Source organism: Pleurodeles waltl, chromosome 5, assembly GCF_031143425.1.
Source record: "Pleurodeles waltl isolate 20211129_DDA chromosome 5, aPleWal1.hap1.20221129, whole genome shotgun sequence".
In the NCBI taxonomy this organism is placed as follows: domain Eukaryota; kingdom Metazoa; phylum Chordata; class Amphibia; order Caudata; family Salamandridae; genus Pleurodeles; species Pleurodeles waltl.
The window spans coordinates 202021271-202038830 of NC_090444.1; the positions used below are offsets into that span (position 1 = coordinate 202021271).

Below are 17560 nucleotides of genomic sequence, written 5' to 3' on the forward strand. Positions count from 1 at the left end.
TCTGTGGGCTACTTAAAGCTTGTGTGCCATGAGTTTTATCAGTATGGGGGCGCAAACAAAAAGAGGGATGCCATCTGCTTCCCCAGGAAGCGGCCCCCACTGGTAGGCCTACCCCGGAACTGCTAGTGCAGTGGTGAGGGGAGGAGGTTTCCCTAGTTAGTTTTGGGGGGATTGCAGAGGTTACACTAGTCTTCCTGGGAGGCAAAGAGATGGTGGCTATAGTTCCCATGCCTGACAATACTAAAAAGTAAAATCCTGAAGGAAAGCCTGACCTGCTTGCCCATGACCGCAGACAGGACGCCAAAGGTCAATTGGCTGACCTGTTTGAGCTACGGAGCTACAACAAGCTTCCAGTGGCCTTTATCTGATTCTTAACTCAAACTGACCTGGTCCCGTCTGCTGACCTATGTGGGAGTGAGTAATGACTCTCTAGTACTGTCCCCATGGTCCTGAACCATTGGCTGTTGTCAGAGTGTACTCCTCCCTGCCTAAATAAAAGCTTGGACGAATTTAACACTGAGCATCAATGCTGACAAATTTCGTTGACAGCCTCACTGGGTTTGATGTCGAGCAGCACCCAATCAATGGCTTCACCAAAGTTGACAGTGGGCAGCATTGATACCTTCAAATACAAGAAAGCTTATATTCAGTGATTCAAGTTGGCCATCACCATCTCTACAGAACTTGAGAGAGCAAGGATTCCTAGGAATGGTAGTTTCGTTGTTGGGCACTTTTAGGCAGTGCCTTCTCCACTAATTTAAAGCCTCCACTGATTCAAAACCTTTCACACTCTAAGACGGCCGCCAGCCTTTCCTTCCATGAAATGAACTAGGCGTGAGCGATTTTGGAGTATCACTTCCCTACACTGCTTGAGTCCTGCATACATTCTGACATGTCACTGGTATTCATGGAATTTTCTCCCTGCCATTTCTCCCGGCAGTTTGAATATTTTCTTTCAGGGTACTACCACGCCTTAATTGGTGGTCCAGGAAAGGGACACATAGTGGGGTGAGCAGCTTTGTGAACTCAGGTATCTGTAGGGGATGGCCCACTGGTTCAAGAGTTTCTGCTGGCAGAGATGGATGAATCTCCACTATTGAAAACTGAGCACTTCCCACTCCCCCAAATAGCTACAGAAAACGCATTCATGACTTTTGTCTATTCAGTAGTTTATATCTAGCAACCAAGAGTGTCCTTAAAGGCACTATAGATGCCACACATTCGATAAGTACAGATATTCATTTGAGGATGAAAGATATTTTATAAAAAAAAAAAAAAGATAAATGTAATACATGTATGCAGTTTTCTAATATTCCTTTTGTCTTTTCAACAGCTTTCCCTCGATGAGCAGGACAGCCTTTTTTTAACTCAAACTAGAACAGCTCTACCTGTCATCCAAAGTGAAGATAATGTGCCTGTCCGGAGCACTCATTCAAGGAGTCCATCTCCAGTCTCCATTGCTCAAGATACAGTCAGAGGCATTATTCAGCACACAATATCCTCCTCGCCACACTACCAGCGATCACACCCTCTTGTAACCTCTAAATCTCTATACATTCAATCAATGAAGCATGCTGACAGTCTGAGAACGAAGAAACCATTCCAGGACCCTCAGATGAAAACTTACAGTGGAGACCTCCTTGAGAAACATTCGAACATGTTTTCTGTTGCGAAAAAGCCTTTCACTCCTCGCACTTTAAAGAAATCAGCCAAATCTTTCTTATCTAAGTATAAGTATTATACACCTCCAAAAAAGAATGGACCAGCTGCCTTCCTGTCTTCAACAGCAAATGAGGAGTACCATGAAAGCCCAACTGAAACATACAGGTAAAAGTGAATGAAAAACTGTGAAAAATGCGTCTGATAATAACAACTGAGCTTGCAAACTGAAATCCCACCTTTAAAGTCCTTTTTTATATGAAGAAACCTGCATGGGCATAACTCCAGGATAATTATTTCCCAGATTTTCAAATCAAAGCTTGGGTTTAGATTGGGCTAAGAAAGATCTCTTCTTGATCCATAAGTACCGAGAGCTCTCATCATTCATCAACGTACATCACCGGAAAAGAAATGTGTGGCCAGTTCCCCTTTCTCTTAACAGTAACCTGACACATGTCCCCTTCGGCAGAACATAAACAAAGTATGTCTCTTCCAAATCCATCTCAGCCTGCAGTCACTTCACTCATTTTCAGTATGTAGGCCCTGCCATCGTGTGAAGCTGTATGGCTGCCACGTTACTGCAACGACGTTGTGATGGGGAGACGGCACCTTCTCTTGCTATACTGTATTGTTATGAAGGAGCTCAAATCCCATCCCCATTACATTTCAGAAACCTCCATTCCCTGACCATCAATAGGCAGTGTGGTATTGTGTAGTTTTGGAGACCATGGCTCGCACCCTGATATATTTGTAGGGGTTTTGTCACGTAATCTTCTCCCCACTAGTTGCTGTGGCTCAATGGTGCTGCGTATGAGTAACTCAAAGTAATATGGCCATTCTCTAAAGGTCATAGTTCACTATAGCTGCTTTTAAACTTTAAGTTGCGCAGGTTATTACACAGAGACCCTCATGCCTATCGGTGCAGTGGAATTAACACCTAAAGAGACCTTTCCTCCCACGAAGGCTTTTAGTTTGGAGGTCTGCACAGTGAAGACCTCTTTTGAAGCTTGGAGAACAACTATTAATTATTTCCAATGGTTTACTCTTACAGTACCATATCCCTATTTTATCACAGGAAAGGAATATTTCTGAAGGAAATCCGTGGCTGGTGAACTGCAAGGGTCTTCAGTCAGAGAAAGGCAGTTCATCTCAACAAAGCAACTAGTTTTCAAAACAGCAGGAACATGACAGGCTTAGAAAAGTCACCCTTGTGACATAAAATAAAAAAGTATTTTGACTGATGGCTTCTGTTTCCCTTACACAGTTAAAAAGCATGTTGCCTCATTGGTAACACACTGTTTAAGCTCATTTTACTATATTCATTTTTAAGTATACACTACAATATTATATTTTATATTTAAGAACTATGCAGCTGCACCTCAATTTCACAAGGTTTGCTAGCTGCCGACCTCCTCGGATTAAACATTCAAAGTGAAAAATGTAGGCCCAGATGCTGAAAGGAGTCATGGCGTGGAGCAGCTGCGTGACAAGGAGAGAGCAGGAGAACTCCATAGTCACACAGAAATGGCAGTCTCTTCCCCGCTCCCTAACACCAGCGCTGATTTCAGCTGCCGTGCGCCACGCACACACCTTGGCATGGATCAAGACTACACACCCATTACACAACCAATAAAACTTCCATGTTGAAGTAATTTTAAAGGCTTTGAAGACTGGAGTTCTGGTTGTAGTTGTGTTCAGGCATAATTGCTGTGGAGACATTTCACACACTCTCCAAAGTTGAAGCAACATATCTCTTCTGTGATAGTGCAGTCATGTCCAGAATACCATGAGCATGGTTAAAATGTTTACAAATCTAAGCTACATCAAAAGTGCATCTATGTTTTTGATGCTGCCGCCCATGTTCAAGACCTCCACAATTGGCTACTGCATCTCAAGATGATTTCACAGAGGGCCTTTTCACTGGAAAACCTAGAATCTGCACGAATACTAACAAAATTAACTCTCTCTAATCTGTGCTGTTCATTCTGTTCAAGATCTATGTACCAGCTGTACTTTGTGGAGCTCTGAAATTGAGATATGTAGGTCCATTATAAAGTCTTTCATGTTTTAGAAGGGCCTGTTCTATTTAAAGATGAGGAACTTGTAGGTGCTGGCAATCTAATTGATGTCTGGCATTCACATCAGAATAAAAGCTAATAAACTAGTCATATACTCTTCTTGCACATGCACTAATGGCAGGGTGTTTTCTATCCCAACACTTTTCTTTGTGTTTGCTCAAAAGGCTCTGCGGATGATGGTACCTCTTTGCAATACGTGCACTTTTTTTACTTCATGCTGCGATATGGGAGTAAAAATCCATATTTAGCAGCGCACCTAATGCTGGTTTGTTAAACTTCTTTTGTATGAGGGTTACAGCCATTTTAAAGATATTAATACACTATTCCACATTATCCTAAACAGAGCACTGTTGTCTTTCTGTAGATAGTACTTTTGGAGCAAAATAGGTTTGCTGTTCTTCTTAGGACCCTTTGGCCCTGATTTAAGAGGGCCTAGCACCACTTTAGCACCGGGCTAGCGTCATTTTTTTACACTAAGCTGGCCTTTTCCCTACGCCATATTTACAACATGGCGCAATACATGCACTGCGCCACTTTGTAACCTTTTGTGCTACATTATGCCTGCACCAGGCATAATGTGTACAAAGGAGGCGTTCCCCTGTTAGGGGGGCCGAAAAATTGGTGCAAAGAAATCTAAGAGATTTCTTTGTGTCAGTTTTTTCAACACTTTTAACTCCTGCTCAGAGGAGGCGTTAAAAGGGGGCACACCTTTATTTACAGTGGGACCCTATAAACTGTTCAGGGTTAGCGCCAAAGTTTTGGTGCTAACCCTGATTAGTGCATCAGTAGCGTAAAAAATGTTGACGCTATTGCCCCCTGCCCTGCGCCATGGTGCACTGTATCTTAGATATGGCACACACATGGTGGCGGTAGGGGGACGCTAAGGGGTGCAAGGAATCTGCCCCTTTGTGATTCAGCAAACCCCACCTTTAGGTACTCTGGTTCATTGTAATTGCACCGTTTTCTAGGGCATTTGCTAACATTTTCAAACATCAATTTGTTGTAATTAGTAACAATCCAGACTTAGATCAAATGTCCTGTCGTCAAACTCCTAGGCCTCGAATGGTATGTAACAACTTCTTAATGGTCACATTTGACTCTTACCTGAACATATACCAAACAAGGGACTATTAAAGGAATATGTAATTGTATTAGTACTACTAAAGGTAGGGCAAAACAATGGGCTAATCTGCCTAGTGCCAAAGTGCACTCTAAATGGTAGTTGCCCACCTCTATCAACAGTTTAACATCAAAGGTAAATGTGGGGGTACTTTTAACTCATCTTTTTCAAAATACGATTTATTTTTATTCCAAATGATATAAATTTATTTCAATCAAATAATTCACCTTTTTTTACAATATACAACAGTTTAGTATCATGATATGTCCTTTGATTACTATAAACATCCCAGTGGAAAAGGCGTTAATGCAGATATCACCATATTTATAGAGCTAACACGTTATGTGAATCCTCAAAACTGCAACGACATAAAATGCAGCACCACACAATAATATAGAGCTTCATTTTACAAAATAATGTCTCAAGTATCATTACACAATGCCCAAATTATCCAAATAGTCATAGAGTAGATGTTATACCATAAGATAGAGTTCATATATCAAACCAATTAAATTAATTTTGTCAAGTCTAAATTGAGTGTGAAACATATATAAAAATGTATATTTGTTACTAGTTGGATGTACAACCCAAAACCATAGTAGAAAGACATAAAAGCCGAATCATTGCCAAGTTAACATAATTGTTAGACCTGTTAGCTTGAGGGTGGTCTTTCCCCAACCTTTTTTGCCATCACCCCTCATGTATTTGCTGATGTTGGCCTAAGGACTCTGTGATCTTTATCACTGCTAACCAGAGCTTGTACTATCTCCTTTAAACCTGACACAATTGGCATGTTTAATGTACTTGTAAGTCCTCAGTAAAGTGATACTGCATGTACCCAGATCCTGTAAATTAAATGCTACTAGTGGGCGTTCCGCACTTATTGTGCTACCCATTTAAGTACCCCTCCAAACATGTCTCAGGTCTGCCATTGAAACCTGTAGTGCAGTTTTAAGCTGCTATTTCGACCTGGCAAAATAAACCTTCTGCTACGCCCAAGCCTTCTTTATCAATACATCTAGGTCACCCATAGTGTTGGCCCTAAACATCACAAAGGGCAAGGTGCAGTGTATTAAAAAAGTTGGACGTGTATTTTTAAATTTTACATGCCCTGGTGGTGAAAAACTCCTACATTAGTTTTTCACTACTGCAAGGTCTACCTCTCCCATTGAATAACACTGGGTTACCTTATTACATTTAACAAATCATAACTTTCAATTGGGAGCAGCTGGACAGTTTGAGTTTGGTGTCTAGACAATTGTAATTAAAAACCCCATTAATGGTAAGGTTGGGTTTTTAGTCACAGTTCTGAAAATGCCACTTTTAGAAAGTTGTTGTTTTCTTGTCCCCACCATTTGATGTCTGCTGCCTGTATCCTGGGTCACTTGACGAAGTGTAGATGGCAGTTGGTTGTTAGTTATTGCTTCCAGGCATGAGACAAAAAAAAAAGCTGGGTGTTAGCAGAATGGGCCTCTCCAAGTTAACAAGGGGGAGGAGCTGTCACCTACCACACTTGCACATCACAAAGGCCCTGCCTTAGCACTCTCACAAAGGAGTTTGACACTAGTCTATTGTGACCTCAGAAAATCTGGGGCCAAGGCAGCAGCAAACTCTAAGCACTTCCGGAAGGTGGCAGGGGGTGGAAACCGCTAGAAGGGTCTCCTACTTCAAAGTGTGCACCAATCATATAAATATTGGGCCTCCGAGCCCAACTCTTCAGTACACTTCTGAGCCTATGAAAGACTTAAAAGGACTGCTGTTCTACTCTGTTGCAAGAGGGACTGCCACTCCGCTGCCCTGATATATTGCCCTGCTGCCCTCTTGCCCAAGTGCAGGACTGCACTTGCATCTTGAACCCAGGACCAACATAGTGAGCAAGGGCTAGGTGGCAGGCCTCCTGATCAGAGACTCAGGGCCAGAACAGGCTTCCTCCATCTTCTATCCAGCACCTGGATCTATTAGTTGTGAGTCCTACTCTGCCTATTTGTGGCACTCAAGTCCTGGGTCCTTGGAAGTGGGCCTGAAGATATCCTACCAGCCCCAACTGTGGCCCCAGCAGAACCAACACATCAAACCAGAAACTTCACATTGGAGCATCTGCGGGATGCATTGATTCACCAGACTCTACATTGGGAGCACTGTGTAGTTCATTCCATCGCAGGACTTCACATTGTGGCCCACAGTCTTCCAAGAACCACTGAGGTGTGATACATCCTCGACACAGGCCTTCATATCACAAGCCCCTCATCAATTGCATCGAGGACGATGACACAAGACTCTGCATCACAAGTCGTACAGCTTCTTCAGAATCAACGAGTGGGCAAAGCATTTTCACACAGAACTTTGCAATCAGGATATATTAAGGTAGTGTCAAGACGGGCCACTCACATGAACAGCAGGATGTCTGCAGGGGCGATGGTATGCCCCTCGACCTCCTGGAACACCTCTTGGCACTTCCTGGTGGACACAGAAACCCCGGCAGGTGTCCCAAAGGGAAAGGGGGGGGTGGAAGAGAAGGACACAAAACACTGCCACGTCTTGCCGGTCCAGACATGCACCCTGTATCTTCGGGGGGAGAGGTCGTTGTTGACAGAGTGATAGTAGAGTTAGAGCACTCAACTTCCTTGAAACTGAATCTCTTTAGAACACTCAACTTCCTTGAAACTGAATCTCTCTTTCTGATATGGACACAGGAGAGGAAGAAGAACACTGGGATACTCCAGCACTTTTCTTGGATAATAATAACTGTTGGCACAATTACTAACACTGCATTACCAAAAACCCAAACTGAGTACCATAACAATAAGTACTGCAACACTAGGGCTGGCTTCACAGAGATTCACTGTTGCACACTACAATTAGAACTGTGGTTGCACTTATCATGCACAAGAAAGACAAACAAGGGCATTAATTATATCACATATAACTTTCCTGCATGCATAGGGTTAAACTAAAAGGAACAAAAACAATCCAAGAAATACAAATGTCCACTCTGGGTTTAAACAGTTAGGGTGGCACGGTTTAGTTTGATATAAAAGTGTGTGTGTGTGAAAAACCCTTCAAAAGCAAATTCCTCAAACCTGAAACACAGGCATGAATGACAATTTAAATCCAAGAGTTATGCTATTAGAGAAAGAAAAGTCATGTGAATGCTCTTTTAAAATTGCACTGTCACTTTTTGTGGTACTTGAGCTCAAGCAGATTTCCTGAAGCACATTTAAGCATGTAACTACAATAATAATGTAGAATGTTCAGAAATGCATTTGTCTCTTCAAGATAAGCACTCTGCCAAAATACGAGGTCTGAAATACACCAGCTGTTCTAGGAAAGCGCGGCGCTCAAAGAACAAACTCCCTGGAGAATACTAGTCACTTAGCTGCAGTCCTTTCCAGAGTGCTGGTGGAATGCCTGGTGTCAGCTGGTACAGGAACGAAGAAAAGAATTGCCTCATTTGCCTCAAAAATCCTGAATACGAGGATGACAGCAGGGGCTGGACTGCCAATTCAGATGCTGAGATCAGGAAGCAAAACAAAGCCAATCAGGAAAGCAGTTGAGTTTCCACATGTGGATGAGTCACAACACCCAATTAAAAGCACATGTCTACATCACACCCAATTAGAAGCACATGTCTACACCTGCTCACATCAGCAAACAAGCATTGATAAAGCCAATTGTGTAACACAGCACATTATGTTTACTTAAAAACATGAAGGTTTAACCAAGAACAGAGATATGATTTAACCCTAATCCCTGGGGATGCTGACAGATAACGCAGGAGGCACCTTGGGGATTCCTGACAGGTACTCTTGTTCAGCGGGCCTAACTGGGTCCCTGTAGCTGACCCGCGCACCCTGAACTTGTGATTTTGTGCTAGTCTGGCCCAACCAGATAACCACTGTTGGCACTTTGTGCATTTTTGCCTTGAATTAATCATGACATTTTACTCTATTTTTCTACATTGGTGTGGGACTTTCCTTGTGCTTTGTTTCACTTTATTACTATTTGAAGTACTGCATAAATACTTTACACATTGCCTTTAAGTTAAGCCTTACTGATTTTGTGCCAAGCTACCTGAGGATTAAGCAAAAGTTACTTTGGGGGTTTCTTGTGACTTCACCCTCACAAAAATTGAGGTTGCTGTATGAGTAGGCTTTCACCCAATAAACCAGTAACCCAATGTCTTACAATATTTATATGAAGAGTAATTCTAAATTAATACTTCATTTATGATGCAGCCAGGGAAGAAGGCAATAAATTAATCAGAACAGAAATAATTACAAAAGTTTCTTAGTTCAACAAATGAACGATCTTTTCACCACTCTTATTTCCACTCAGCGTACACCAGATCCTCATCTCCAAGTGTAATTGTTGATGAGATGCTCTTCCCTTGATTAATTCTCACCATATGTCAGGTTATCTGTAATAAACCCAAAACAACAAGATACTAATACTGAAATACATTAATCTAAATATACAATATTAGACAACTTAAAAAATGCGTAGGAAAACATACAAATGAATCCAGGTATAGTCACCTTTTAGCAGTGTTTACTTTTAAATGTGTCCATAGATTGGCTTAAGACCATCACAGTGCATTTCCATCACTAAAACTGGTCATACAATAAAGCTTATGAAATAACTCACACTTCTAGACCAAAACGAAATAATCATTAAATGACCATAAATTCCCCTGAATGAGGAAATAAAAATTGACCAAATTCCACAAACATCATTGTGTTTACTAAGCTACGCAAATAGTCATGAATTAATACATAGCCGACTAGTAATTACAGCCATACCACCACTAAACAAACCACATAATCAAGGAAACCCTGATGGTCTCATTAGGCATATTCTGGAGCTCACACTTAAACATGTAGCCAAAAGTTTGTTAAAAAGCCCAAATTAAAACTTACATCTCCTACAGTATTTTGCAAGGCTTCCAATTCATGACTCAAGTGTTGTTATCATTTTGTAACATAACCCATGATAAGGTAAAGAATGGTCCCTCACAAAAAATAAAGCAACTACTCAGAGTCTACATGGTAAGGTCATACTTCAAAATCAGGTTCAACACAGCCTAATACCAACACATACCTGCTTTTGCGTACCACATCCCCCACAAAATATGAAACATGGAGCAGTAAGTGAAATTCATTTAAATGTTGGTTGTGACCAATCCTGTTGATTCAAAAGCCCGGGTAAATTAAAAAAGAGAAAAACAGCATTTGCTGTGTTACCAATTATGTTTATTGAAAAGACTGTGTTAGTATCAGTGTCGGCTGGTGACATGCGCAAGTGGTTGGGCAAGCAACCAATGATTTTGACCCACTGACAGGCACTGTGAGAAACCAGCAATGCCTTTATGGTCAATGCCAAAGCTCTCAATGAGACTTGTTCTTAACAGTGCCTATACTGAGTCAAAATTGAGAGCTCTGGAGTTGAGGCTGAACACAGTGTGAGTTTCTAACAATGGCTGTCAGCAGGTCATAACATTAAAAATAAAATGTTTACTTATCCACTGGCTCACCTCCTCCAGTCCTCGGTGCTCTTCTAGTCCATCAAAATAATGTTTACATTTTCATAGGAAATATATCTCACATTGAAGATCATTGACATTTCGGAGTGCAACCCAGTGGGTGGATTTACTACCACGCTTCTCTACAGGGCAATTCGCAAGTTTATGAAGAAGTTCCATGGCACTCTAAAGGGCCCATCAATTTCTACATAATGGATCTGACTGATTCCTGATCTCCAATGTGAGATATATTTCCTATAAAAAACTTTACACAATTTTTGCACTTACTCACTATAATAGTGAAACCACACAGCAATACATACATAGGAGTATTCCTAAAATATTCCTAAAGTAGATTAGGTTACAGGACTCGGTCCTGGTGAATTGCCATTGATTCGCAGGAGCAGATGAGCCATAAAACATGATGTCTCTATTTTTAAGAACCTAAGTTCCATTATTTCCCTGCAAGCTTCAGATCCTTATCTCATCTTAACCTTGGCATGGGTTTGAACCATAAAGTAGGGAAGTTATTAACTCATAAGCAATTTTAACTTTATATCCTAAGCTACCTCTCTCCTTTCTGAATCAGGCATAGGGCCCACTCAACTATTTAAATTTTTGAGCAGATTGAGTAAAAGATCTTAGGGGCCCCATGGGCATTGCTGCGTCCGCCCAGCGAGGAGCACGGCCCGATGATGGAGATTGCCACTTCAGTGAGTGAGGGCTTGTGCATTCTAAAAAGGATGCCCTTTATGTCAGACCTGTAGTACCAACGCACTGTGTTGGTTCACTAAGGGAACAACACACTAATTTTGTGTGAAATTAGTGAAATTTGTGGGAACCAGCCTATAGCAGACAGGTGTGAAACCGATCAGGGAACTTAAGTGGTGGAGGGGAGGTATTAACTAAGCTATTTTGGAATATTTATTAAAAGGTAAGGATGGATCCTTTTCACTACGGAGTATTGGACAAAATGTCCAATAATCCGTAATCCACACATTTTCATTTGTGTGGTAAAATTAGGGTTTCTGATTTTGAGTTGAAACTGATTATAACTGATCAAATACCACCACAGGAACCACTGCTTTAATGTCCTCTGTTTAAAAACAATATAAGTCGAGCCTCTACGTCTAAGCAATTTCCTCTGATGGAAGTTCCGGCTGTGATCAATTAGGGCCATGGTAAGCCATTTAATAGACCGTTTCAACCATCAGCAACGTCCCTGGAGCCTACACCCACTCCTATTTGAGAGAATGCCTCAACTCATATGGCTTCAGCTCTGTGTTCACTGCACATCACTGTGAAGTGGCCAGAGGTCCACAGGTGAATTCTAAGCAGGTTATCAGTTGGGGCAAGCAAAGCTTTGCCTCTCTTCTTCACTAACAGTGGTACTAAGCTTAGATTTATGAAAGCTCAGGTGTCAGGATTGCAGCAACAGATATCACTATGCATACATACGCTATGCATATGCACACTGTACACGCCCTATACCCAATACTCCTGTTCTTAGTTTTATATCGATATGGTCTAAAAAGCATGCCTTCAAGAGCATATCTTAAGAACTTCAGCAATCATGCCGAGGTTCAGAAGAGTCCTATGCTCTAGTTTTGCTGAAACTGAGCTGCCCACAGCACATTTGCTAAGACAGAAAATCTATGAGTTAGCATATGAGGAACAGGCAGCACAATATAGAATTATTAAGATACAATCATAGCTCTGCGTATCCAAATATGTGCTTCATACAGCACAATTTGAGGAAAGAACATGTATGTGGCTCAGTTTTGAGCCTGCATACTGAAGTAAAACATGTTCATGATACAGCCTCAGAACACCAAATTTCATTTTCATTCCTACTGCCTACATTTCAAAATGAAGGTCAGAACATATGGTGCTGAAACAAGTCCTGACACTTGACAAAATCACCTTTAGAAACTGCGGCAATGTATTTGATCTAATTGTAGAGCTGTGCTCGGTCTTTTCACCAAGATGGAGAATGCACTTAGAACAGTAAATGCTGGAAGGAGCACAGTCCCTGTACTGCATTCAAATAACCAAAGGCTCACATACGTGCTAAAAATCAATACGTAGCAGCCCCTGTACTGACTTTCAGATAAGAGCAAAATGACATACCCATGACTTAATAATGTAAAATAAACTTCATTTCTGGTGTGAACTGCATAGTCAAATGATTCAGGGCATCCTGAAGGTCATGACATTTCTTTACTACCTCAGCTGCTTCTTTATACAGCAGAAGAATTTGCTGTCACCAAATGCCCTGTACCTGACGGTATGCCCAGATATTCATCAGCAGACTTCTCCTCATGAACCGTGTAGAACACTAATGGGCTCTGACTACCATATTTATTAGCCAAGTACTTTCCTGATACCTTGAGAGAGAGAGACCAGGATAGTGTGGCACAATCTTGTAAAAACAGAGCACCCCAATATATATGACGTCCCAAGTAGAAAGTCTTCACTCAGTCAGCTTTTGACACATAAAATTGCAGGGAGGTATGTTAAATGTACACCATCAACCTTTTATCTTCTGCAAACCTTAATGATGTGCAGACATATCAGTGTTCATGTTCTTCCTGGAGATGGGTAAGACTACACTGCTAGAGAGAGGAGGCTGAGAACCGGGAAATAAATAAGGCAGTGAAATAAGGGGAATAAGGAAACATTATTTAGAAAAACAAATTCATGGAAAGGTACAGAGAAAGGACATAGGAGCAGGAAGGAAGATAGGAAGAATCAGCAGTATAAATGAACCAATGAAGAAAATAAAAGCCCCATTCTTTAAAATGTCTTTGGAAAATACCATGGTCTGTAAATTAAATGCTACTCGTGGGCCTGCAGCGCTGATTGCACCGCCCAGATAAGCAGCCTTTCAAACCTGTCTCTGGCTTGCCACTGCAGTGCCTGTGTGGGAAGTTTACTGCCACATTGACTTGGCATTTAAACTAATTGCCAAGGCCTAAACTCCCCTTTTATTACAGCTAAGTTACCCATAAGGTAGGACCTAGGTAGCCCTATGAGCAGGGTACCGTGAAGGTAAAAGGTAGGACATGTACCTTATGTTTTGCACATTCTAGTAGTGACAAACATACTATTTTCTTCACTACTGTGAGGGCTGCTCCTCTTATAGGTTATTATTGGGAATTCCCTTATATACTTTTAAGTGGTAATTACTGATCTAAAAGGAGTAGCATTGACATATTTGGAATGGTAGTGAAAAATCCTGCTTACTGGTGTAGTTAGATTTTGCATTACTATTTTAGAAATGTCACTTTTAGAAAGTGGGCATTTTTCTGTACTTATAACTCCATGTTCTTTGCAGCCTCCAATCCACGTCCTTGGCAGAGTGACAGCTACACTTTCTGCATACTTTCCAGACAACCACAACACAGGAAGGGCTGGGTGTGAAAGGAGAAATATCTGCATTCAATTGCATACTGATATTCTTCCTGGGCTGCGAGAGGGAGAGGTCATTCACACCTTACATGTCAATAGGTTGTGTCCTGCCCTCACACAAGGGCTGATTTACCCCCTACTGATGTCTGGAACCAGGACTGGGTTGAAAGGGTTCTTTTGAAGTCACCCCTTACATCATAGACATTTTTGAGTATAAGTACAGTGGCTCTGACCCCATGTTTTTAGAGCGCTTTTAGATCAGGAACCGAACCTCTGTCAGAAGGAATACTGCACTGCTCAATGGACTCCTCTGGACTGCTCTTCTGCTGTTGCCCTGCTACTTGCTGGGTGGCCTAAAGGACTCACTATATTACGTTTCTGCTTGTAGCCCTACTGCCAGCTGCTCCCTGTCTCTGGGCTACTATGTTCTATAGGCTGCACTTTGCCAGAAGACGGCTGTGCTGCCAGAACGAACCGCTTCTTGAACCCTGTGCTTTCTTGTGTGCTGTCCTGCCTGTTTGCAGCTCCCTGCCTTGTGCCTAGTGTTCTCACAAGGTACTTTTTGGGTTGCCTCACCTGTTCCTTCAGGAATCTCAGGGACCTCACAAGATTCCCTCTGAGTGCTGTCTGGCCTCTGTAACACTAGTGCTTGGTGGGCGCTTCATGCTTTCACTTTCTTTTACTCTCTGCGGAACAGCACCTAGTGAGCAAGTCTCTTCTGTCCACCCAGAATGTGGAGAGTGCTTTATCTGGTCCTCGTGAAGAGCACATGGTTAGCGCTGAAGTTCAGAGTGTGGCAAGCACTTTAGTCCAGTACTAAGTCTGAATGGCAGATGTGGTGGTGGTATCGGTGCTCCCACGGACATCATAGCAGCCCCTAGCGCGCATCCCAAAACAGGAGAGGATGCCACTGTGCCATTGTAGGGCCACGCTGCCGTGCCTCCAACTCAGAGGAGTGATGCGACTGCAACTGTGTGAGAGCCCGTCTCATTGGGGCCCCACTCACCAGACCAGCGTGACACATGGAGTCCACACCGCAGCAGGCCCCTTCAGCATGGCCCTTCACCAGTGCCTGGAGATGACCGATGTCTGCGTTGCCCTCGAGTGAGGCCAAGTGTAACACCAGCCGGCTAGGTGCTGTTCCTGAGGGTTACTGGCTGTGGTGAGGGAGACCCGGCTGCACTAAGCTCAGCAGATGCACAGTACACACCTGACCTTTGACCCTAACTGCAGGGAGACCAGGAGAGATCTTCCCACCCATATCTACAGTGTGAGGGCTCAGTGGCATCACACCACAGAATTTCCCTGATTCTATGAATAGGCTTGCAGGAGCTCCTGCAGTCTATACTTGGAGTACAGATATACCTGTTTTTCTTACTGTAACCCTGCTAATAGGAGCACTGATATTCCAGCGCCTATTGAGATTCATGTGTTTCCTTGGCCGTATAGGTTATTGTCTCTAGACAGCTCTACAGTACTGGCATTGGCATCATGATTCATGTGATCATCAAAAGCTACTGCGTTTTATAGGATAACTGGGGGAGTATCCCTGTGAGTCCATGTTTTATGGCAACACTGGGTAATGTACACGTATTACTGTTGTGTTTCATGCCCATATTATTTACTTTATGTCGTTCTGGATTCCTGCAGGGTCAAGATAATGAGTACCACATATTATGCGCAGCATTTATGATTTATATCATTTGTGAAGGATAACGAGTGTTATTTCAGTGATGGGATACTTTGCACAACAGCCATGAGTGATGTCATTCAGGATATATACAATATAGAAACCTATTTTTATGTAAGCCGGTATGGAGTCTCTTTTTGTGGTGTGTTGGAAATGGCCCTTTTTGCAGGGTCATCCCCAGTCTTTTTGCCTCCTGCCTCCTATTTGTTCTGACCTGCCACTGTTGGCTTTTGAACTCTGAGCACTTTACCACTGCTAACCAGTGCTAAAGTGCATATGCTCTCTGTGTAAATTGTATGTAATTGGTTTATCCATGATTGGCATATTTGATTTACTAGTAAGTCCCTAGTAAAGTGCACTACTGGTGCCAGGGCATGTAAATCAAATGCTACTAGTGGGCCTGCAGCACTGGTTGTGCCACCCACATAAGTAGCTCTGTAATCATGTCTCAGAGCTGCCACTGCAGTGTCTGTGTGTGCAGTTTTAACTGTAAATTTGACTTGGCAAGTGTACCCACTTGCCAGGCCTAAACCTTCCCTTTTCTTACATGTCAGGCACCCCTAAGGTATGACCTAGGTAGCCCCAAGGGCAGGGTGCAGTGTATGTTTAAAGTAGGACATATTGTAATGTGTTTTATATGTCCTGTTAGTGAAATATTGCTAAATTAGTTTTTCACTGTTGCAAGGCCTGTCCCTCTCATAGGTTAACATGGGGGCTACCTTTAAATCTGATTAAAGTGTAGATTCCCTTTGGGAGCGGATGGACATGTGGAGTTTAGGGTCTCTGAGCTCACAATTTAAAAATACATCTTTTAGTAAAGTTGATTTTAAGATTGTGCATTTGAAAATGCCACTTTTAGAAAGTGAGCATTTTCTTGCTTATACCATTTCTGTGACTCTGCCTGTTTGTGGATTCCCTGTCTGGGTCAGTTTAACAGTTGGGCTGGTTGCACCTCACACTAGACAGTGGCACAAAAGGAGCTGGGGTGTAGTCTGCATTTCCTGATGAGCCATCTGTGCTAGGAGGGAGGGGAGGAGTGGTCATTTGCACCTGAAAGGGCTGTGCCTGTCCTCACACAATGCCGTCTCCGACCCCCTGTGAGTGCCTGGGGCCTGGCCTGGGCAAGGCAGGATTTCACATTCAAAAGAGACTTTACTTTGAAGTAGGCCTACTTCAAAGAGGAAATTGGGTATAAGAAGGGCACCCAAAACCACAGACTTTAGATCACTTCTGGACATCAAGAGGAACCTCTGCTCGGAGAAGAGCTGAAGAGCTGAGGAAGAAGAGCTGCCCTGCCTGTGACTGTGCTTTGTGGAGCTACCCTGCAGTTGCTGCTTCTGCCAGAGTAAGAGGGCAAAGACTGGACTTTGTGTGCCATCCATCCTGTGAAGAAATCTCCAAGGGCTTGATTTAGAGCTTGCCTCCTGTTGTTTGAAGTCTCAGGGACAGCAAAGACTTCTCTCTGCCAGCACCTGGAGCCTCTGGAGAGACTCCTGCTCTGACAAGTGGTGACCTATCCAGTCCCTGGGCCCTTGAAAGGAAAGCTGGCGGAAATCCAAGGAAATCGACTTCGGACGACTTCGGACCGACGCTGCTGCTGAATCCGGTGACACCGCATGCACCCGACTCCGTGATCTTTGCTGGAACGCGACAACCTTCACAGGCCCGATGGCGCTGCAGCCCCGCTGAAGTCTGCGACTCCGTGGAAGTCGCCGCACCACGTCGTGACCGATGCCGCTCGAAGTGCACGGATTCAACGTTTCACACAGACGCCGCGATCCCCGACTTCGCAAATTGACTTGTTTTCACTCTTTACCAAAGGTACTGTACTTGGGGGTCTACGCGACTCCGTGTCCGGCGCCACTGGTGTTGGCTTGTTGGGAACGACTCCGTCACGACGTCGTGTTAACACGTCATTGAAGCATTTTGTGTTTCTAAGCGCTATTTTTTAGTTTAATCTTTAAAAATTCAATACTTGACTTGTGTATGTCGGATTTTTGTCGTTTTGGTCTTGTTTTGTTTAGGTAAATATTTCCTATTTTTCTAAACTGGTGTTGTGTCATTTTGTAGTTCTTTCATTAAGT

The 17560-nt window shown here is 42.9% G+C and overlaps 1 protein-coding gene across 2 annotated transcripts in view; it reads left to right on the forward strand.

Annotated features, from left to right (window-relative positions):
* Window positions 1-17560, forward strand: part of LOC138295533 (spermatogenesis-associated protein 7 homolog) — a 1079396-nt gene that overhangs the window by 533532 nt on the left and 528304 nt on the right. For both annotated transcript variants that reach the window (XM_069233895.1, XM_069233896.1), the window contains exon 6: window positions 1334-1827. In XM_069233895.1, coding sequence (XP_069089996.1) covers window positions 1334-1827 — 494 coding nt within the window. The remainder of the gene's footprint in view (window positions 1-1333; window positions 1828-17560) is intronic.